Here is a 24,897-nt window from a genome sequence, read left to right on the forward strand (position 1 = left end):
TTCTGTGCGAATGTTCCCATCTGGAGAACAAGGACTACACCGTGCCTATTTAAGTGGTGTCCAATAAGTATGGTTTTCTTCACATGTATAGGAGCTGGTCACATTAAGATTTGTATGTGCCAACACACCCCAGATGTGATCCCAATGTAACTACACGTTATCGCATGCGACTGTGAAGTTTTCCCAGAGGGTTATGTTAGAATACAATTCAGTGCCTGCCAACAAGTCCAGATTTGCTGGAAATGAACAGATTAAAAAAAATAAAAAAGTATAACAACATGCAAGAAAACTAGGACTGCCTTCGGAGTTCCCTCAGAATCTAAACTGGTTATGAATAATAACGTAAGAATGAACTAGAAACAGAAAAACAAGGAAATGGTACAAAAGACCTAAACTCAGCACAAAGGCCTCTCTATTACAATCTTGGGCTGAACACCTCCAGTAGTTACTCACTAGCTATGGTATTTGGATACAACGACTAAATCCCATGCACTGTTAAACCCCTTTGCATCTAGGGAATCATTCATCACTGTTTAGCTCTTGGCCTGGGGTGCTCCGCCTTCAGCCTCCAGGCCAAATGCAGCCCATAGAGCCATTGCATCTGGCCCACAGGGCTCCCCACAGGTCTGGAAATTTGGTGGTGGAGGAGCAGTGGCCATTAATTAATATGGCCATTCTGCCCCCTGCCCAATTCCCAAGCTGCATGCGCCCATCTGGAGCCAGCCCACATTGCCCCCCCTGCCATGAGGCTGGGGCACACCCCCCTTCTCCCCTGGGCTGTGTTGGGGTCAATGGGGTCTGGTTCAGGCCAGATTGCCCCCCTACCCCCTCTGCATGGCTGGATGGTGGCTACTACTCCGGCCCCGGGTGCTGCATCAGAACCACCTTCTAGTCAGCAAGCAGACCAGGCACTTCCCATCTGGCCTGCTGGGGGAAAAGGGTTGAGCCTGACTGCTTAGGCCGCTGAGGAGCAACCCCAGGTACAGACCTTGTGTCCCTAGCATCTCCCTTGACAGAGGGGCAAACCAGAGTTTTGCTAACAGTACCCACCACTGCAGCCTTCTAATCTAGTGGCCATCATGTGTTCCTAAAGCGCTCCTTAAAGGTGGATCCTCTGGAATCCCATGTCCTGCTTTTAAGGGTTTCATGACAGTCAATGCCAGTAAAATGCGCATGTAACACACAGTGCAAGAGATACACACGTAAAGGAAAAAACAAAAACAGAAGCATGTAAAAAATGCCTCCCTAAGCTTCCTTGAACACAATCTGTTAAATTTTGACTAGTTCTTTTAGAGATCCTAGGACCCCCTCCCTTCTTTCCTACTTCCATAGTCCAGCCTTACCGTCTTTTGGTTCTGGTCTCTTCTCTTCCCACACCCATAGCCTGCTAGACCCCTCTAATGGAAAGCCTCCCCAAGCAGCTCATGGGATGATCCATCACTTAGCTGGGTCACCTGGGAGAAACAGTGCAGCTGGGAGGTGGCCGGCCCGTTGTTCTAGGGGTACGCCATTTGAATGTGTTGTTTTACAGCTAACTCTCGATTGCCATTAGAAACACAGGTCTCCCAGGCTGATTTGGGATCCTAGGAGGGTGTGGAGCTTAAAACGCAACAAAGGTACACAAACTAAATAGTATTTGTAAAAGTGAACTGGAGTTTGTCGACTGATATAAACTCTCTCCCTCAAATAAGACACATTCTTAAACTGCAGTCTATGAACCACAGTGCTTGGGAGCAGGACGAGGACAGAACCAGGTCTCTCCCATTCCAGCCAGGTTTTTATGCAATGCCAATCAACATGTACATCCAAGTGCTGAAGCAGCAGAGCAAGAATGAATAAACAGGCACCTAAGCACTAGAACAGTTACCATGAGACACCGACAAGAACGCCCTCCTAATATTGCATTTCCATGTAACCAATAGTCGCTGTTGCTACAGAAATACTGTTGTAGGAGACCTCCAGGCACATTTAAAAACAGAATTACAAATGTGTTTGCTTGATGTGATCTGGAATGACTACAAGGAGTTATATCAAAGGAAACTGTTAGGAGAAAACAAACAGGAAATAAAACAATGACAACGATAAGATACTTCCAGCATCCTCAGTGAAACACTGGTGTATTATTAAGTGGGAAATACCCACCAGTTTGGCTCCAGCCAGGCTAGCAGGCTTCCCTGCCCCTCACCCAATAAGAAACCAAAGCTTTAATTAAGGGACATTAACTCATTAAACACTGTCAGCTAGAGCAGAAGTGGAGTGCATAGATAGCAATAGGCAGAGGCCAGTCTTTGAAAGCAGCATACCTAAAGCCGGTGCAAGCTGTCTCTACCAGTCCAGGGGAGGAGGCTGTGGGCTTAGGCCTCTTCTACACGGGCATGGCAGGAAGTACAATTCTGGGATCACACACTGGATCCAAACCTGCCTTACTGCTGGTGTAGAGGGAGCACAATCCGGGGCTCCCCCTGCACTGGCAAGAAGCAGGCACCCAAGGCTGGAAGCCCCCTTTGCAGAGGGGACTCCCAGCCAGAGGCCATGAGCAGCTGGGACTTAGTCCCGCAGCTGACAGGGTTTTGGGTCCCAACTGTGTCTCATATGCAGCCAGAAGCCAGAGCCCTGTAAGCTGTGAGACACTCGGTCCCAGCTGCACCCCAGGACCAAGAAGCCCATGTGGGCCCAGGGGTTTCACACCACCCCAAGCCTTGGGGACCATGGCAGCTGTGCCACCCAGAGCTCAAGGGTTGCAGCCCTGTGAGCCGGTAGAGCTCCCAGCCATGGGAGAGACCCAGTTACACATGCAAATTAAAGCGGATAGCAACCAGCTATAAAAGTGAGTACCTATTTTTAAGGTTTAACTTTATAGCTAGTTGGAGCTTTTTATCGTGTGATAGCTACTTTGCCCATGTAGCTGGTCTCAAGATAACTGCGGAAGTAACCAGTTAATAGCATGATACCTGTAATGTGTAGGAGGGGGCCCTAAGTGCAAGGTCTTGGACACGTTCCAGTCAAAGGAACTTGTAAATCCCATGCCCTTCAGCCTTCTTTGTTACTTAAAAATATTTCTCTGGATCGGTTCCTGTTGACGAACAAATAATGCTTTGTTTTCAAAAGACTACACTGTGTCTCTTCATAAGTTTGCTAGCTATAAAACACTGGAGATATGCAACTTCTGCAGCAAGCAAAACCGGAGTGGATCTGCTATAAGGGAAACTGAACCCCAACACCCTTACAGAAACACACAAGGATCACTGCAGCATTAAGCAGCCTGAATTCCTGATGCTAAAAACCATGTATTTTCACTCCTCCTCCTACCTCTCCGCACCAAAATCCAGAGTGCGAGAATTAGCATTCTGTATCTTTGATACTATCTGACCCGACCTGTGCACAACAGCAGTATCCCACAACAATAATGTTAACTTGATCAAGCTTGTATCACGCTCATCAGTTTTCCAGCTTGTTCGGTGCCGTCACAGCAAAGGGATGCAGATTCAATATAAACAGATCTAAAAGAATGGCTGAACAGCAGAAAAATTTAAGAAAAGATAGTAGAAAGAAAATAATACAGTGTTTGGGGTAGTCTTGCTCCCATTTGAAGAGAGGAGAGAATGAAAGGAAGAGATTTAAGAGCCGTCTACTACATCACCATGGCAGTCCTAGCAAACTTCACCGTTTCCGCTACACTGCTATCAAAGTCTTCATCCATATAGTCGTCATTACCTAGCTTGACTAGTCCACCGTCTTAAAGCAGGGGTGGCCAACCTGTGGCACATGCCAGAAGAGGCACATGAAGCCTCTGTGGCACGTGACAGATAAGGGAGGAGACAGGCAGCATAACAGAGGATAGGGCACGAAGCAGAAAGCAAAGCAGCACGAGGCAGGGCGCAGAAGGTAGGACAGCAGATGGGGCAGAAGAAGGCTACTGGAGTGGCACTCTGGGAGGGTGAGAGTGTAATTTGTGGCACGCCTGCCAAAAAGGGTGATCCCTAGAGAGCATAACTTACTGATGATCCTAAAACAGCCTGAGGGGTCTTGAACCTAATCTCAACAAAATCCAAGTATTCTAAAAAAAACCCACCAGACTGTAAGAAACCTTGAAAAAAACCTATCTAAAAATACCATAGGTCACTACAGAACCATACAATACCAGTGATTTTTAACAAAATGCTTGTTACTGTAAAGTAAGACCAACCAGATGTTCCAAAACCCAGAAGAGGTCGTTACAAATGATAACAATTAAAATGTGAAAGGTTACCAAAAGTCATGGTTTGAAGCCTAGAAATATTACAAAACGATTATAGAAGAGAAAAAGACAACTTTCTTCTTCAGGAACTATCATCTTAATGCCTCAAACTTACTAAGTCCTAAGGTTTTAAAATCATTTAATGGTGACCAATCTGTTAGGGCAACCTACTTTACCAGAGATCATAAAAGGCAGAAACAAAAGTAATTAAAATATTTTAGAACATGGTTATTATTCTTTAAAAATCTCTTAAAATGAAAATCACTTCTACCATTATATCCCTGGCAAAAAAAACCCTCAAAACTCTACCTTTCAACTACGTCAAAATCTACAAAAAAAACCCCATCTTTTAACTAAAGTTCTAGGAGTTCAACAGCCACAATCTTCTACCTTTTTACTGAGATCTAATGAAATAATTTTTAATGTTAGTACAATTCTTTAATTCTGCCTGAGAGGGGAGATGATGCCAAATTCCATCAGGACACTTTATACCAAAGTATTTGAACAGAGAGAAAGTTGTGATAATACAGGACTCTTCATTTTAATAAGGCAAGATCATAACAGATGTCTAGAGGCTAGACGATGAAGTTTGACAAACTTCAGAGGCTTTTTCTTTAACTGGTAAAGATGGCTTCTTCCTGAAGTGGAAATTCTACACCTTTCTAGGAGACATTCCTGTTCAACCAGAAATCAGACATTTCAGAAATTCCTGAGTGAAATTCTCTCTGACCTGTGTTATGTAGGAGGTCAAACCAAGCAATTAAAGTGGAATCATGATGTTGATGTTTTGTATCCAATGGTAAATGAGAAAAATCCCATATAAAAGACCTTATTATACATTATATTGGCTATGATTTTTCGTTGGTTGCAAACCCTTCGCAGAAGACCAAGGTATAATCATCAGGATTCCCCTATTCTGACTGATTCTCGTCAGTGAAAGCACTGTTATTCTGCCAGAACAAAACAATGTGCTTTTAGTAGCGGATGCAGTAGTTCCTTAAAGCTACTTCTTTCTTGCCTCCTATTGCTACTTCAGAAGTAAGAGCAGCAGCAGAAGTCAAAGGTGAAAACAACAGATGTCAAGGAACAACACTATGATGCCACCAGAAGGTGGCTGTGCCAGTTCAGGAAGCACAGAAAAACAAGGCTGAAAGGGACCTCATGAGACCATCTTGTCCAACTCCCTGCTCATCTGTCTCTAAAAACCATCCCAAATATTTACACACAACTATTTCCAAATGATTGCAATTCCATAACCTTTCTAGGTAATCTGTTCGTAATTAGAAAGTTCGTCCCAATACACAAGCTAAACCTCAAGACTTGAAATTTAAGTCCAGTGTTTTTTCTTTGTCCCAAAGGGACAGGATATCAACTGATCAGCATCTTCTTTACAATAACATTTTTTGTACTGAACATTTAACACCACCCCTGCAGCTTCCCTTCTCTAAACTAATAATCACCAGTCCTACCATTCCTCATGTCACATTTTCTAGACCACTAACCATCTTTTGTTGCTTTGGTCTCTTTCCCAGCTGTCCACATCTTTCATTGAAGTAGGATGCCTAATACTAAACATGATACTCCAGGTAAAGTCTCGCCATGCTGTATAGTGTGTGGAAGACTCACTTCCTGAGATTTGCATGCCAGACTTATATTAACATGTCCCAGTGTGCTATTAATGGTGCAAAAAAGGGTTACATAGTTGACTCAGCTTGCAACCCAGTACAACTCCCAGGTGCTTTCCTGCCTAGCCTGTTTTTCTTGCTTCTCTGTTTCACATTGAAACACTCTTGACTACTCTGAGCAGGACTGCCCAATTAGGTAGATGCTCACTTGACAATACTGTCATTTGGACTGTATTTCTTTAGGTCAGGGGTTCCCAACACTTTTAGATCATGGCCTGGCAAACTGCGGACCGGAAGTGACCACGAACCAGTCCACAGACCACCAAACTGCAGTCTGGAAGTGATCAGCATACTGCGAAGCAGCAGCCAACGCTTTTTTATACTCAGTGTAAAGAAGGGCTGGCTGCCGCTCCGCAGCATGCCCATCACTTCTGGACTTCCAGTCTGGCAGCCAACCCTCCTATGGACCAGCAGCCAATCTTTCACAGTCCAGCACCGGGCCATGGCCCAGGGGTTGGGAGCCTCTGCTTTAGCTGGTGAGAGTATCATTAGAGACAGCGTAGGGAGGAGGCTCTTCTCAGCCAGACTGGCTGACCTGCTCCACTGGGCTTTAAACTAAGCCTGCTGGTGGATTGGGGGACTACTGCCACTAAGCAACCCTTGCAAATACAGCAGGTCAAGGCATTTAAGGGATCCCACCCCTGACCCAGCCCTGGAACAATCTGTGGGCAAGGCAAGGGCCCCCAAGGGGACACTTGCATGCCTATACACAAATGCCAGGAGCTTGGGGAATAAACAGGAGGAACTTGTCCTCCTGCTAAATGCAAATAATTATGATGTCACAGAGATAACGGAGACCTGGTGGGACTCCACCCATGACTGGACCACGGGTATAGACGGCAATACCCTGTACAGGAGGGATTGAGTGGACAAAAAGGGTGGGGGCGTAGCTCTCTATGTCAAGAAAAGCTACGCGTCCCTACAAGCTGACATTGGCACCCACAGTGGGCGACTTGAGACCCTCTGGGTTAAAAGCCGTGGGGAACACGGCACAGGGGATACTATGATGGGAGTCTACTACAGACCCCCTACCCAGGATCAAGACCTTGACCAGGAGTTTGCCAGGGAATTAGCTGAGGCCACGTGCCCCCGGTGCATGATTGTCATGGGAAACTTTAACTTCCCAGACATCTCATGGGAGGAGTGCTCAGCCAAATCCAAGCAGTCGTAAAACTCTCTCTCATGCGTGGATGACCTTTATCTGATGCAGGAAGTCTACGGGTCGATGAGAGGTAAGACGCTGCTCAGTCTTGTACTGGCAATTGGGACGACCTAATCAGTGACCTAACGATGGAAGGGAAGCTGGGTGACAGCGACCACGAGCTGATCACCTTCATCATCCGCTGTAAAGCTGGCAAGTCAGTCAGTAATACAGAAGTCCTTGACTTCAGGATAGCTGACTTCGATAAACTAAGGAGGCTCATCAGTGAGGCCCTCAAGGGCCACAACCCAAAGGGGAGGGGAGTTCAGGATGAGTGGTCGCTCCTCAAGGGAGCAGTCCTAGATGCGCAAGCAAAGTCCATCCCGTCTCGGAAGAAAGGCAGCAAAAAGGGCAGAGCAGCTCCCTTGGCTCTTCAGGGAACTGGCGGACCTCCTGCGTCTTAAAAAGGAAGACCTACAAAGGATGGAGGATGGGATCCACCACCAAGGAGAAATACTCTGCTCTGGTCCGGACCTGCAGAGAGCAAACCAGGAAAGCCAAGGCTGCGATGGAACTCCAGTTAGCTACAAATATCAAGGACAATAAAAAGTTCTCTTTTAGATATGTGGGGAGCCGGAGGAAAAGCTAGGGCAACACTGGACCCTTGCTAAACCAGATGGGACAACTGACAACCGATGCCCAGGAAAAAGCAAACTTGCTTAATCGGTACTTTGTGTCGGTCTTTCACCAGTCCCATGGGATACCCCTGCCCACTGTGGGTCAGGGAGGCTCGGGTGAGGGAGACTCCTTGCCCTGCATCCAAGCTGACCTCATGAAGGAACACCTTGAGAGGCTGGATACCTTTAAGTGAGCCAGGCCTGACGGTTTACACCCCAGGGTACTCAAGGACCTGGCAAGCATCATAGCTCAGCCCCTGGCACAGATCTTCAGCACTCCTGGTGCTCTGGTGAAGTGCCCAAAGATTGGAAGAAGGCCAACGTGGTGCCTATCTTCAAGAAAGGGAGGAAAGTAGATCCGGAAAACTACAGGCCCATCAGCCTGGCCTCTATCCTGGGGAAGGTCTTGGAAAAGATTATCAAAGAGGCCATCCTTAACAGACTAGCTGAAGGCAATATCCTGAGGGATACCCAGCATGGGTTTATTGCGGGTAGGTCTTGCTTGACCAATCTCATTTCCTTTTACGACCAGGTGACCTATCACCTGGACAAGGGGGAAGAGATTGATGTCATATCTGGACTTCAAAAAAGCCTTCGATCTGAAATCCCATGATCACCTCTTCGCAAAACTGGCTAACTGCAGCCTTGACCTCACCACGATCCGCTGGCTGAGGAATTGGCTCTGCAGTGGGACCCAGAGGGTGGTGGTTGATGGAAGCCAATCATCTTGGTGTGCAGTCACCAGTGGGGTCCCTCAAGGCTCTGTCCTAGGGCCTAAACTGTTTAACATCTTCATCAATGATGTGGACACTGGTGTCAGAAGCGGGATGGCCAAGTTTACCGACAACACCAAACTCTGGGGTAAAGCATCCACACCTGAGGACAGGAGGGCGATCCAGGCAGATCTTGACAGGCTCAGGAAATGGGCAGATGAACACCTGATGGTGTTCAACACCGAAAAATGCAAGGTTCTCCACCTTGGGAAGAAAAACCTGCAGCATGCTTATAGGCTTGGTAGTGCTACGCTGGTTAGCACTACAGATGAAAGGGACTTGGGGGTCATGATTGACCACAAGATGAACATGAGCCTTCAATGTGATGCTGCAGCTAGTAAAGCGAGCAAAACACTGGCCTGCATCCATAGATGTTTCTCAAGCAAATCCCGGGACATCATTCTCCCATTGTACTCGGCCTTGGCGAGGCCACAGCTGGAGTACTGCGTCCAGTTTTGGGCTCCACAATTCAAAAAGGAAATGGAGAAGCTTGAGAGAGTGTAGAGGAGAGCCACGTGCATGATCACAGGTCAGGAAAACAGACCTTACGATGAGAGGCTGAGAGCTATGGGACTCTTTAGCCTGGAAAAGCGCAGCCTCAGGAAGGACCTGGGGACCACCTGTAAGTTTATCAGGGGTACTCATCAGGATCTGGGGGAACGTCTGTTCACCAGTGCCCCAAGGGATGACAAGATCAAACGGTCACAAACTCCGCAGCGACCAATTCAGGCTGAACATAAGGAAGAACTTCTTTACTGTCTGAGCCCCCAAGGTCTGGAACAGACTGCTGCCAGAGGCGGTTCAAGCACCCACTTTGAATGCCTTCAAGACACATTTGGATGCTTATCTTGCTGGGATCCTATGATCCCTGCTGACTTTCTGCCCATGTGGCAGGGAGCTGGACTCGATGATCCTGTGGGGTCCCTTCCAGCCCGAATGTCTATGAAATCTATGAAAAGCCTTACTGAAGTCAGTGTATTGTATCTGCCCCACCCCCACCGCATCTCCAAAGCTCATCATAGTGTCACAAAAAGAAGTCAGACTAGTAAAGAGCAAGCTGCTCTTGACAAATCTAAGTTGGCCGTTTACTATGACCATATGACAGGATACTGGGCAAGACACACCTATGGTCTGACCCAGTAAATGGTAACTCTCAGCAAAGGACAATTCTTACGTTATTTTCCTGTGCTTACAAATCTATTCTTTGATGATATACTTCATTACCTTACCAGGTATTTTATCATCTAGCAGCTTTCTTTAATCTTTGCGTCTAGTGCAACCTTTGTCTCCAACGCAAGCGACTTTCCTCCCCCCCACAAGGAATCACTGAAAAACAAAATTATTAGCAACCACCTACCAACACAAAGCTGCTAGGAAAAGAAAGTTGCTTCCACTTCTTCCAACAGAATTCAGGAGATCCCCGAATTACAAGTCTATCCATACTAGTTTGCAATGTGCCAACCAAGGAATGGGATTCTAACAGCTCGCCATGGAGATCATTTTAAGCCCAACAAGCCATATGGTCAGTGATTTTTCCTAAGCAGACATTTTTTAATTCAAGCCCATTACTCCTAGCTACTCTTACATTGCACTAATTTCTTTGCACTTTAGCTCCTTAAAAACTTTGTATATTATGTCCCTCCTTTGTCAAAGCTTAGTCAAATTATGCTTCATTTTCAATCTTGTTTCATAAAGTAAGCCCCTGCTATCCTAGTCACTCATCACTTCCTTGCAATTCATCAACATCTTGCTAGAAATCAGGTACCTGGAGTGAAATATAATATTTCAGACAGGAGCATCTCCAGAGGGTTTTTTTTTTCACTGAAGTGCACTTTGCATTATTTCCCCACCCTCAAAATGAAGGGAAAACAACAGAAAAAAACTGCTGACATGGGGACAATGTCAGAAAGAGCTCTTCCTACCAAATTTTATCAATAGATATGGGATATGGAAGACACTATTATTCTTATCTCTGCTGTATCTCACTCTGGATTTTTCAGCTAATGGCCCTCATGTGACTACATCCTTCCTTGTTACTTTACTAACCTCAACTGTTCTGACACATAAAAAATACAGTTTAGTCCAGTGGGGGCCAACTTATCTTGTCAGGTGTGCCACAAATTAGTTCTTCACTCTCTTTAACTGCCACTGCTATCTTTTTCTTCTGCCTTAAACTGCTGCTCCAACTTCTACTTCCTACCTACAGAGGCCACCCTTGGTTTAGTCCATGTATTTTGTTAATATGTTGTTGCTTACTTGATTAAATAATTACATAAATACCTAAAATGCAAAGGATTCCATCAGGTTGAGATTTGCTGCTTTGCATCAGGATGCTCTGAATCTGTCGAAGGCGACTGCAACTGCAGGAAAAAAAACAAAAAAAAAAATCTTTAGAAACAATAATCAAGAGGATTCAAGAGTGGCAGATGTAAGGACTGGTTTACCTTTTTCTTAAATATATTAGCCAGTGACATGTAATACTAGGAAGCTCCCCTCTTGTCTTTCAAGTACTTATAAAGCTCATGTTTCACACAACAAGCCTACCCTAGTACCCAAGCACTTTCTAGGTTATTTTTGTCAATAAGGAAAGTTTCAAGTTTCCAAAATAATTGGTTAGAAGGAGGAATGGTGGGAGGAAAATAAAAGTTACAGGCTATATTTTGATGTGGTCTTTTAGGACTAGCCTAGATCCAATAAAGGATTTATAAGCTGTAATGCATAATTGTTAGGGACCTGTCCTCCCACCAAAAATTCACGTTACTGAATTAGACATCTAGACTCCCTATCCTGTGGACAGTGAAGTATCGCAGCCGGGCGATCCAAAACACCTCCATGCAAGCAGTAAGTTGTTGTGAGCTCACCACCAGAAAATGTTAAACAGGCATGCCCGATCTTCAGCCCCACTCAAAAGCTCAGACACCAACTCACAGAGGCGTGGAGCTAACTTCCTCTGTTTAGGATTAAGACCCTGAGGGCTTTGTGCCTACAATTATCCCTTCAAAGGAAACAGCCTTGTTCAGTTCTTATTAAAATTGAGATCAAGGGAGAAGAGATGGCACCCTTCTCATTATATTATAGCCTAGAGGCTAAAGAATGGCATTGTGGAAGAGCCTCAGACTCTGAGGATCTCTCCCACTTGCCAGGAAGAGTATCCAAATGAGGAGACTACCAGCAAGGCCACCTCTTCCATCTATTCGGGGTCACTATGCACAAAGTAATGTAAAATTCTTGGGCCGAGAAGGTGCCATCACAAGAGGGATTATGACTCTTGGTTGGGGGACGGGAAGGGAGAGATCTAATGGTTAGGGGAGAAGCGGAAGGGGAGGAGGAGGTCTGAGTTCCAGTCTCTGCTCCAAGGATTATTTCCTTTTCTTTCATGATCCAATACTGTCTAAAGGAAGATGTGTACACAGCCCTGGAATTAGCAACCCCAAATTAGGACTCTTCACTCCTATACAACAGCCCTTAACATCAGTCTCGAGTCAGGCCCCTCGCTCTGGGTCACTTCATTTTGAATTATTTTCTGTACAGTGGCATACCTACCCCAGGACTGCTGAAGGCAGCACAAATTCAGAATAGTATGACAACCTAACAGGCACTCTCCTGGAAGATGGGAAACATGGGTTTGAGCCCACTCAGGCTAAGAAGGAAAATATGCCAGGGGCTCCTCCTGCCCCAGAAACTGCTATAAGCAGCAGGCTACTTAAGTGCAATGGGCAGCACCTTCTCTTCCTCTTGCTGAAGAAAGTCCCCAAGGCTGCATTCTGAAAGGATTTAGATGGAGCTGGTGAGGATGTGGAGGTGTGCTCCAAAAACGGCATCTTGATCAAACCACCCAGGGGACCGAGACAGAGGAACACCTGGGTCTTGGATCCCAACCGGACGCGGGTAGGAGCTACAGGTCAGAGCAGACTGAGGCTGTTACAGACACGCTCAGAGGTACAACTCCAGTTGACAGGTAAACTCTGAGGTCCAAAAAGCAAGGAACCTACAGCGTTTAGGCCACAACCAACCAAAGATTTTTAATTAAAACTTTGGACTGAGGCACTTAAGTCCTTTACTGGGCCTAGGCTTAAATCAACAGAAGAGAGATGGGCAACTGAATTTAGGATCATCAGCCTTTAGGAATGTTTAATTACCTGTCCAGCCCCAACTTGCCACAGATTACATGTTTGATTGATTTATTCTAATCACAACTTAGTAACAGGCATGATGCTGGGGGGGGGTGGGGGGGGGGAATCTAGTAGGTTGGCTTATAAAGGCAAATATTAAAGAACTGTAGGTCCAATTAACTAATAATGATTAATATGTTTAATATGTTCCTCACAGAAAAGCAAGCTTCTCATTTAAGAGAATGTATGCCTTTTCCAACATAAGGAAAAAATTTGCTTGCAAAATAAATGTCATAGCATCATTTCATCCCATTACTCCTTCATGGGCATTTTTTTCCACATTATGGAAAATGCCACCCTGCTTGTTATTCTTGGCTGCACTCTACTCCTGCATCCAATTTATTCACATGCACTATGTGCAAGCTGCCCCCATTGTTTCACATCCAACACTGCTGATGAGAAGGGCAGAAAGAAAGTACTTTTAAACCCGAATCTTTATCGAGCCTTCTAGCCTGGTTTGCCATATGCCCAAGCTATACACACAAATGCAGCGAGATTTAGTTGCATCATCCAGTAGATGTTGCAAATGTAATTCTATCGCCATACCGAAGGATTGCTTTGCATAGGTTAGGTTTTAGATTGGCAAATGCTGTATTCCTTAATTAAATGTTAGGCAGTCTTAAACACACACACACACACACACACACACACACACACACACACACACACACACACACACACACACACACACACACACACACACACACACACACAGAGCAAGGCTTCCCTATGCTGAAGTGAAGGCGTGGGAGGAGGGAAGGGAAAGATAATATACTCTCAGAACAAGACACGTTTGGTGGGATCTTTCACCGCACTAATGTTATAGTTGGGAGTGATGCTAGACAAGCTCCCACACAAAATGCCTTTCCTTAGGCTTGTGGAAGAAACATATATATTGAAGGGCATGGTAAGTCTGAAAAGTTGCTGAATCTCTCCCCTGTATAGAGTTGATTCAGTAAAGATATTACCAGATACATCAAGCTGTTCACATATTCCATGGACGACCTCAGCTATATCCTCACTTGAAGAATTATGTAAAACCTTCAAGCTACTCCCATGTCAGGCCAAGCCTCTTGTGGTAGGCTATCTGGTACCATGTAAACCAGTACAGGCTGTTCCACGGTCAGGTTGCCGGCAACTACATTGGCACCTGCACCTGGGCTAGCCTGGGTGATGAGGGTGTGTGGACACCCACCAGGACTAAAAACAAGGGGTGGATGAGCTCCCTTCATGCCTGGAGAGGAGATGGGTGCCACCAGGTCACTCTGCCCAAAGAACCACCAATGGTGCAAGGAGCAGAGGAGGGTTGTTACAGCATCTGAGGTGCCCCAACAGCCGTGGCAGCCTCCAGTCTGATTTCACTTGCCTTCAAGCTACTGAATGGTGCACCTTCAAGGGTTTATTTTAAATAAACCTTTGCGGCCAGTTTGGGAAATATGTTTGGGAATGTGAAGCGTTTGATTATGCAGAAACTACAAAATAACTGTTTTAAGAAGCTGTGGCCAAAACGTTCACCTTGCATGAACTTTCAAAGGAAAAAGCCACTTCTCAGTTGCTCAATTGTCTTCTTTTGTTTGCATTATAGCCGCAGGCTCCAGACAACCTGCCCGCCTTAAAAAAAATAATCCTGACCTACCCTATTTTTCTACTTCTCATTCACAGGAAAAAAACTGAAGTTAATCACATTCTTAAAGAGTAAGACATCCTAACCAGCACTGTTTGGATAAAGACATGAATTACACGTATTATAAGTTTCTAACCATATCTGAATTGTAGATGCAACACCAGAGCATCTTCAACAGTCAAACTAGTACAATCTGAGGAAAAGTATTTTTGAGCCTGTCTACACTAAAATTTTATCATCTTTAATACCATCAATAAAGCTGTGTTAGTGATGAATTAGTCTGTTGCATATGTACAAAGCTACAGCAACAACAGCATGAGCAGAGACTTCACAAAGTTTTCCAACAGTGCCACCCTATCATAAAAAGGATTCAAAGAATCGGTCTGGCAGTCGCACAATTCCCTAACGAGAGTTGAAGACAAAATGAATGCCTCCACAGAAATGTGTTTACCAGCTCTGGTATCAAAGGACACCCAATACTGAAAGGCAGAGAAAAAGGGCCCAGCCACTCTTCCTCCTAATGCAAGGTGAAAGGCAACATTTGGTCCAGACCCATCCAGCACATCCGTAGGCAGTGGCTGACCAGCAGACCCAAGTGATGAGAGGTGCCAGAGTTACTCCTTTCACTTTCCAACATTACAGTTGTAGTCTGCAGTTGCTACAAGCCAGTTGATTTGCTCCCACCCACATGGCACAAGATGATCAGTGGAGTCCCTTAGGGCTCAGTACTCAGGCTAGTACTCTTCAACATCATCATTAATGATCTGGAGTCGGGTGCCAGATGTGGACTGGCAAAGTTCGCGGACAACGCTAAACTATGGGGGAAGGCGATCATACTGGAGGACAGGCTGGGGATACAGGCTGACCTGGACATGCCTGCAAGGTGGGCGGACCAAAACTTAATGGCATTTAACGCAGAGAAGTGCAGGGTGGACTCCACTGTGGGAGGAAAAACCAGCATCATTCATATTTACAGGTTCAGCGGTGCTACACTTACTCGCACCACAACTGAAAGAGACTTGTGTGACAGCTGAAAATTATGTCTGTGTGGTACAGGTGCTTGCTGAAGGCTCCATGAAAATTAGACCAAGTGTTTTTCTGTCATTTGTGCAGATATTAAACTATATGTTGTTGCTAAGAGCCTAATTAAAGTCTAAGATATAGTAAGGCCTTGTATAAAGTAAGGCCTAGTAAATTTAGCAAAGCCTTACAGAAGTAATGGTAGGCCCTGTAGCGTAGTTAAAATTAACCTTATCAGAAGAATGCAAGGCTTGTACTGCTATTGGTCAGTCTAAGCACAGTTGAAGTAAAGAAAATCTGAATGGCTGTAAGTTATCAGTATAACTCAGAAGTTATAAATTGGCTGGCACATCCAGAAATCAATTAGAAGGAAGATGCAGCTCTGTAAAAGAAGCTCCTAAATTAAGATTAGCTGCTGGCCTGGATTCAGTGGGCCCGTGGATCTCAAGGAGCCCAAGGACTGAATAGCAGGGTCCTTCCTGGTACCCCTCGGACAGCGCTGATCGGGGACGTCTGACTTTGCTGAGCCTTGTGGAAAGAGAAACTTGCCAAACATCAGGCATCAGAGGGGACTGCCAATAAGTGGCCGACACAAATTATTATTGTCTGTCATTGTCTGTCTTATTATTACTACGTGTAGTTGTGTTTTTCTTAAGTCAATAAACCTTTCTTACCTTTTTACTCCCGACCACACTCTCATTCCCGAACCCTCCGCAGAAGGCTAGGACAACTTGGGGGTCTTGACTGACCACAAGACGAACATGAGCCACCAATGTGATGCTGTAACTGGCAAAGCGAACCAAACGCTGACATTAATCCACCGAGGCTGCAGCTGGAGTGCTGCATTCAGTTTTAGGCCCCCCACTTCAGAAGGGATGTGGATAAGCTTGAGAGAGTCCAAAGGAGAGCCACTCTCATGATCAAAGACCAAGAGAGCAAGCCATACAAGAGGCCAAGGGACATGAGACTCTTCAGCCTGGAGAAGAGAAGGCTCAGGGGGGGCTTGGTAGCTGCCTATAAGTATATGGGGGGAAGGAGGGGGGATTCACCACGATCCGGTAGAACAGCTGTTCACCAGGGCACCCCAAGGGATAACAAGATGTAATGGCCACAAGTTTCTGGAAGGCTGATTTAGACTGGACATAAGGAAAAACCTTCTTTACCGTCCGAGTGTCCAAGGTCTGGAACAGACTCGCCCCAGAGGTGGTGCAAGCACCTACTCTGGACTCATTCAAAAGGTGTTTGGATGATTATCTTGCTGGGATCATTTGATCCCGGAAGACTTCCTGCCTATGGCAAGGGGGCTGGACTTAATCTCATGAGGTCCCTTCCAGCCCCTAATATTTATGAATCTATGAAAACAGTTCCATAAAGGGAGGCCACCTATCAAATCCAGCTGTCCAGCAAATCTGTGGTATAGGCAATTTGATTCACATAGGCATGTTCCACCAGGATCCTATTAAGAAGTCAGAGGTAGCTAGCCGTGTCAGTCTGAAATTAGGCAGAAGGCAGGGCAGGGGAGCAACTCACAGAATAAATTGTTCAGAGAGGCATGAGCTTTTGTAGGCTACAGTCTCTCTCATCAGATGCTACGGACATACTAGGCTGTAGTCTACAAAAGCTCACGCCTCTCTGAAGATGTTAGTTCACGGGTGTCCAACTGGGATCCTGCAGGTCACATCCAGCCCCTGAGGGGTTAACTTAGGGTCCCTGAACTCACATCCTTGGTGTAGCTCCCTTGCTCTCCAGCTGCTACACAGGTCTGCAGGCTCCTTGCCCCCTACTCCAGCTTCCTCCTCCTACCCTGGCATGGCATTCCCTCTCCTCCTGCAGAAGTTGGGAAGCCCTGGAGAGAGCCTATCAGACTGCCCATACATGTGCTCGTTGGTGCTGTAATTAGAACTTGTTGGAGCAGGCTTGATAAATCAAGTCTGCTCCATGTTTGAATTAGACCGCTGCAATGTTGCATGCATTAAATCCCCGTGCATTTTTAAATGGCCATGGAGTGCTTTAACTAAACCTCATTGAATGAGGCTTAGATAAAGTATAATGTGTCCATTTTTAAACACGTGGGGCCTCAATACATGTGACATCATGGCGTTTTAATTAGAACGCTTTCCAGGCAGCTGGTCTAATTAAAAGCCGCCCCACCCCCACGCATATGTATAGGCAGCCTAAGGTGCCAACCTAATCTCTCTCTTACTATTAAAATCTGTCAGACTTCTACTGAAAGGTATGAAGCACAAATGAAGCTTTTCTTGGGTGCAAAGAAGAAGTGACAGATGGTGAAGAGATCATGGACAGACATATACTGAGTGATGCTGGCAGGCATCACAAGCGGAAAGTTTGTTCTGCTTCGATACTCGCCTTGAGAGACTACAGAAACCAATTTATAAACATTAGCTTCTGCTGGCTGGACAAAATATGTCTTTTAAAATAGCTTGTACCAGGACAGTTGAAAGGCATACAGTATTATTCTCTCTCTCACACATAGTGCACACAAAACAACAGCAGTAGATTGTTCCTGAAGCAACGGCGTGACCCCGGCCTCTCTAGTTTCCTTGGGCAATTAAATCAGTCACTGATTACCGAGACAAGCTGGCTGTGTCTACCTGCCAAGTCCACAAAAGTCAAATGGCAGAATTGTCTTTCTGGAGGCTGAAAGGGTAGTGTAGATGTTACTTGAAACACAGTAAGTCACAGTTACTACTACAGTTTGGGCTCTGACCTAGACCTACGAACAGGCAAAGTTCACAAGCGATAGCATCCTTTAACAAGCCAGCATTATCGCTGTGCGTAAAACAGCGATGCTGCGGGCACAAAGCGAGTACTCTGTCTCTCTCCAGGTTAACATACGTTTTAGAAGTCCTGGTATGGGTTGACTTCAGCCCACCCAAAACCAAAGGTCTGTCCCATCTGGTTGAGAGAAGGGATGGAAAAGGAGGCGGCACAGAACCAGAATCCAAACAATTCCTTAAAACGGGTATCAAACTCCTGGCAGGGGGCTGGTCCACAGGCCAGATCCAGTGCATGTCCTGGAATGGCTGAAGTGGACAGTGCCTGAGACACGGTCCCACTCTGGCACCATGCCACATGCAGTGGCCACACCAGCACCGTGCCACTAGACTCAGCACAGAACTACACACATGCTGGACAACCCATCTTAGCTCTCGGACCGTGTTGTTTCATTTGTTATTCCAAGACAGAGCACAAGGGGGTCCTACTTGATGAAGCTGGGGGGAGAATTTGAATGCATATGTACAGATGTGAAAGCAAAAACCACCATCCAAAAATACATATCAAACAATCACCTATATAAGGGCAACTACATACATTGCTTCCTGAATGTGCACTTTTTCCATAGAAAGCAAAACTTGGTGGGTTTTTTTTTTTAATTTGTCTGAAACTGAAAACCTATACCTGAAGAGATACTGACTCTGAAACATACGTGTAAGGGGAGAAGAGGAGAAAGCTGCATCTGTGGAAGGACAATGACTATTAGAAGAACTGAAAAACCAATGTGCATCGTGTCGGAAAACTCACCACTCAGGCAAACAACTGCTGGTTGATTAGATTATTCCCAGTTGCAGGTCCTTATTTCCTAATGCAGCTACAAGTCTGCCTAGCATATACTGGACAATTAAAGCCTAAGTTTCAAGTTCCAGTCTAGTTTTCCTATACATTAAGTATTCAAGGAACTTTTCATTCTGTATCTCCAGCCTCTGGGTCCTGAGGCAGGGAGCTGTCTTTTTCCTCCTCCATCTTGTGCAGAGAGCAGAAGGTTCTTCCTGTTCCCCCTTCAAAAGTCACTGGAGGATGCAAGAGAGAAGATGGTAACTTTTATGTACTCCTGAGGGATTATATCAAAGATGCTTAGATGTGACAAGATATAAGCAGAAAAACTTGTCTCCAATTCTTCTTAAAAGCACAATGAAAACATTTTCACTTCTGAAAGAATCTGTTTTGTAGTATTCATATGCATGACATGCATATTGGGATGCCTTGTCAATTCTAAACAAGACTCTAGGAGCTAGTTTTCAACACGGCATGCTACGTTTTCTGACTCCTAATATTTAGAATCATATTATAAACTGTTACCAAGATCTGGCAGACCCTTGTCATGAACCTTCCTTCCACCGTCAACTGCTACCCAGCGGATCACAATTGGCATTTATCATCAAGCCCAAGGCTGTCTAGACAGTAAACATATTCATTACTTAAACATTATATTTCATTTGGCCAAAAGAAGCAGAAGAATTTATACAAAAAATACCTGATTATTTGTAATAAGACAAAGCCGAAGACATGCAGATCATCCTGCATCAATTCTGTTTGTCCAGAGAGACAGCTTTTTCTGAGCAGCTTTCCAACAGGAATAGTGGGGACATGGGAGTTTAAAGAAAGAAAGAACTGGCGCTTGATCGGTTTGTGAAAGGGGACTGTATTATGTCCTCTGTCATATCAGGGGACTGAACTTGATGGCCCCGAAAGACTCTTCCAATTCAATGTTCGCTGCACCACTGTTTATTCTTGCCTGCACCACTGAATGGTTATATACAGCTCAACAGAATAAACTGCTCAACTGTTAATTATTTGTTCTACCTCATTCAAACAAGGACTTATCTACACAGAGACATTTACTAGCATAATTATATTCCTGTTTTATCAGTGTACCAGTGTAACTTCTTGGGTGCAGATCTTTCTGGAAGGAAAGTGCCTTTTTGTTCAGTTTATTAGGAAGATTTAGTTTGTTTCTCTATAGACAAGTCCTAAACGAACAAACAGGGATTTTTTTAATGTTCTCTCCAGTGGCAGAAGCAGCGATACCCTTTCAGTTTCCACAAGAGGCAGGGATGTTATTATGGAAACAGCCAACAGATCATCTTTGCAAAGATTAATAAACCAAACTCCACCACCTTCAGTGTCAGAGGATCCTCAACACAGGTCCTCTATTTGTCATCCTAGTGGGGAAACCCAATTCCCCATCTTTGATATCAAAAAGAAATCGGATGAGTGCCTACTGGCTTTGCTATCACAATAGACTGATGGTTAGGAATCGGAGTACTGAGAAAGGCTAGCAAGATGTTGTGTGCACCAGAATTAGGTATAATTTATAACTAAATGATTTTTACTGCCCTGGAGCTATAATTATTGTGGTGTATTTGGTCTTCTCCCAGCACTGCATTTCTCGAGATGCAAGTTTCTCTCTCTGGGACTAATCACCAATAATGAGAACCTGACCAGAGTCTGCATCCTCTTGCAAAGCAGAAGCCCTGAAACTGGCCTCCGCTCAAGGGAATGACTGACCCTTCGCAGAGGTTAGCTCGAGCATTCAGTGATCCAACAGGCCTAAGTGGCTGCTCTGTGCAGATGTCAGGCTACAATTACTCACATGCTATTTCCTGTTTATACAAGCAGTATTGGCCTATGGGAAGTACAACACAAAGACTTTACAGGAGTGCAGATGCAGAGCTGAATAATGTTTAGGTCACTTCATCACAGGATTGCCAGCTAAAGGGAGAAAACGCTGCATGCCCAACCATAGAAACCACAGTATATAAGTCACACTTCTAATTCACAAAAGGGAAAAATGAATGTGGGGCAGTGTGATTCTGCCCATACCCAACTGGGAGCAACCCTTGAGAAAGAGTCATCAATTCATCTCTTGCTCTCAAGAGTCTAATACGTTTGTTGTGTGTAGTCTTTAATTTAATGGAAACATGTAGCGAACTCGGAGCTTGGTTAGTTTTCTTTAGCTCAAATATAAATGGGGAATTAATAAAAAGTCAGCCTAACAGACAGTGTCCAATTCATTTCTGCTGACATTTAAAGTCACAGACAAGAGCAGGGCTAATTTAAAACTGGTCCAAGTAACCCCACTTAAATATAATTTAGCTCTGACAGATGCAGAGTGGGGAAAACCACCAGAAACAGTTCAAACTGTGTTTAGAACAAATTCGAAATCACCTTCAAGGGCCAGTTTAATCCTGTTCCTAGAATCTTATAAATGGGGATAAATGAGGAAGGCATCAGGGACAAGTAATCTTTTTGTTCTTTGGGTTTATAGTGACACTTATTTACTCTTGCAAAAACTCAATGTTTCTTTGAATGGTCTGTCACTTGCTTACTGCTGCTGTAACTGAAGCTATTAATACACTGAGTTCCTCATATTCTGACACATTTATTCTCAGTTCACAAGCTGCATGTGCAAGGATTTTAATGTCCATTGCATCCAAGTCTATGCACTAAATGACTTACCCCAAGGCCATACATGCACAGTTGTTAGCATGGCAGAAAACTGAACCTACCTCTCATCTAGAGTCCTGTGGTCCAGTTTTGCCCCTCCCCTCCCTCACTACAGAAAGGATGTGGACAAACTGGAGAGAGTCCGGCAAAAGGCAACAAAAAATGGTTGGGGGACTGGGGGACATGACTTGTGAGGAGAGGCTGAGAACTGGGCTGATTTAGTCTGCAGAAAAGACTCAGGGGGATTGAATAGCAGCTATCAACTCCCTGCAGGGTGGCTCCAAAGAGGATGGAGTTAGACCAGGGTAAGAAAAGTGTGGACTATGGACCAGAATGAGCCTGCAGTGGATTCCATTTCCCAGCTGCCTCTGCCCACATCGCTGAGGCCAATTTCCATGGAGACCCCAGCAGCAGTGGCACTGTGACAGCATGGGACCCGGGTTTCCATGGAGACTGGTCCCAGCAGTACTGGCAGGGCAGGGAGCTGCTCCGGGGCTGGGATCCTGCAGCGCCGACAGCACTGTCCAGAGCCAGGGCAGAGCAGAGACAGCCACAGTGGTCTGAAGGCAGGGTAAGGATGCATCTTATAGGCTAACGAAAGTGGAGAGACACAAGCTTTCATGAGCAAGAGCTGATTTTCCAATTCAGTTAGTCTATAAAGTGCATCTCTACCCTGCCCTGCCTTCTTTAAGCTTTCCTTCATGCTTGGCTGGGTGTGCACACAAGTGTTGTATTGCTTTAGCTACATCAATATAGTTACAGTACCATAGCTACTTACAGTTATGGGTTTACACCAATGCAGGTTATTCACCAACAGCATGGAAATCACCAGTATAACACACATTCACACCAGCAAAACTTCATCCCAACTCTGGGTTCTACTGAAGTAATTATTTCACCTGTATCAAATTCCTGGAAGAGTTGGACCAATATAAGTCTACATGCAGAACAGACTTCAGTTCTCAGGAGAAGAAAAAATGCAGTTAGGCCACCAATCTCAACTAATCCCGAAAGGAAAGGACAAACATTTAACTAGTTTTAGTTAATCTAATCATTGAATTCAAGTCTCTTGTTCATAGGATAGAAGTTTCAGATAGTCTGGCGAGAGAACCGCATTATGAAACTCTTCAAAGAAACGCACCTTCCTTTTCATCTGTAGTTAAAACGGGGCCTATATAACAGAAAGTCATGTATATGTCAAAATGGGATCAGAGCGTGCAGTAATCCAAGTATATCACTGCACAGTGTAATTCTTCAATAAGAATATACTCTCATCTGAAAGACAGCATTATAACCCCGGCCCCAAAGAACACCCTCAGAACGATCTCTCTCCGTCCTACACAAATCAACAGAATGACTGATGTGTAGCTAAACATTTAAACAAACCATGTAAAATGTATAGGGTACGCCTGGGTATGCATTACAAATGGCACGGTGAACGCTGATTTTCATTTAATGCATGGTCAAGGTCCCCATACAAGAGACCCATCTGCGTTACTTGAAAAGTTTTGTGCTTTAATGGAGCCTCTAACCCTTAGTTCAAGTACAGGCAACCGCACTTAATGCTGTTTCGCTGAGCACTATTTCACTATAACGCTCATTTTAAATTGATACCTGATTCCACTTAGCGCTCAGTGAGTTTCATTATAATGCTCATGGTCGCCATCTTGGGTCATTAAAAACGCTTGAGGTCACCATCGTGGGTCGTCAAAAATATCCGGTTTCACTTAATGCTAGTTTTGCTTAACGCTTGATATTTTCAGGAAACAATTAAGAGCGCTAAGCAGCAGTTGCCTGTACTCCACTTTTGAAGATAAGTTTATGTTATGGTCAGTGGGACAAAGTGGCAGAGTTTAGTAAAGCTCAAAATGAAAATACTATATTAAGCAGTCACTTCGTATTTCCTTTCATACCCCTCCCCAAAAAGTGAACCTGTATTATATTACAAACCACCAAAGATAACCTCATTCATAAGACATCTGTTAGGGTTCTGCAAAAAGCGGGCACCTAGTTATATCTTTTCCCGCAAGAGAAATTTAACTTGGATTGTTCAGATTCTTAAACCAATCATTTTTTTAATAAGGATTGTTTTTTGCTTGCAAATACATGGTTTTTTAACTGAAACGACTTAGTCTTCTTTGAAAGAGTCACATTAGGGAAAGAACAATATAGCGAGTTTTTTTTAAAAACCTTTTTAGCTGCTGAGGATTCAGTAATTTTGAATTCAAGGAACTAAGACCCTGTGCCCCCCTTTTGATAAAAGTGCCCATTTGTTTTTTTTTTGGGGGGGGGGGGGAGAAGGTTGTTTTGTTTGCTTCCCTCCCCCACTTTGGGATGTCAAATCTCCAAAGAGCAGCCCTCAAATCCTGCAGTACATGGAAGGGACCCAGAATAGTTATTTATCTCTGGATGTTTCTCCATTTTATACAGTCTAAGTAGTCTCTCTCTCTTTGTTTCGGGGGGTGCTGGTTGTAACCGTGTAGATGGACCAGGTTCTTTGGGTAAATGTGATCTCTTATTTTATTATAAATATTATTTATTGCAAGCCCGAAAGCATGCAAAGAACATTTTTCCCCCCAACTATTTAGTTGGTCTAATAAAAGAGATCACATTTACCCACAGAACTGTCTCTCTCTCTTCTTGGCAGCTGTGGGCGAGTGGGAGGGAAGAAAGGAAGGGGGCTGCTGCCCTTTTAAACAGAAAAAGAGAAAGGGATATGCATTAACCACCGTGGAGGATATTTGCAGTCTAAAAACATTAACTGCAAACAGAAACCACCCCCACCAGCTGCGCAGAGGATGCATGTAATGAGATGACCGAACAGAAAAAAATGAGCCGCTGACATCTGGTATGTTAGTGGGAGGCAATACAGATGCAAGCTGGATCTGCTCGGAGCGCGCCGGGCACACAGATGTTTCTAAAGATGCCAAATTCTCCAGGCAGCCCTGTAACAGGATCGGAGCTGCCAAGGTCACCGGCTTTCCCAAGCAGGGAGGCTTTAATGGAAACCATTTTCTCCCTTAGCAAACAAAGCGCAAAAAATAAAACTGCCTGGCACAAAAAAAGAGAGACAAAAGCAAAAAAAAAAAAAAAACCCAGAAAGAAAGAAATACCCCTCCTCCCCTCTCCAAAAACCGCAGCACAGCATTGTTTCAAGATGACACACGCTTATGAACCCATGCAGGGAAAGGCTGCTTCAGAGAGAAAAACCAGGGCAATGTCCAAGACGATCTGATCAGCCGTTTGCCGGCCGGAGGATCCTCTTCCTTCTCCTCCTCCTCCTCCTCCTCCTACGCATGTGACCCGTTCGATTTCAAACGGC

The 24,897-nt window shown here is 44.8% G+C and overlaps 1 protein-coding gene across 1 annotated transcript in view; it reads right to left on the minus strand.

Annotated features, from left to right (window-relative positions):
* The window catches only part of CUNH20orf194 (chromosome unknown C20orf194 homolog), a 127,079-nt gene that overhangs the window by 101,177 nt on the left and 1,005 nt on the right, over positions 1-24,897 (minus strand). Inside the window, 1 exon segment of the mRNA XM_014518655.2 lies at positions 10,794-10,873. Coding sequence (XP_014374141.1) covers positions 10,794-10,873 — 80 coding nt within the window.

Source organism: Alligator sinensis, unplaced genomic scaffold (genome assembly GCF_000455745.1).
Source record: "Alligator sinensis unplaced genomic scaffold, ASM45574v1 scaffold12_1, whole genome shotgun sequence".
NCBI lineage: Eukaryota > Metazoa > Chordata > Crocodylia > Alligatoridae > Alligator > Alligator sinensis.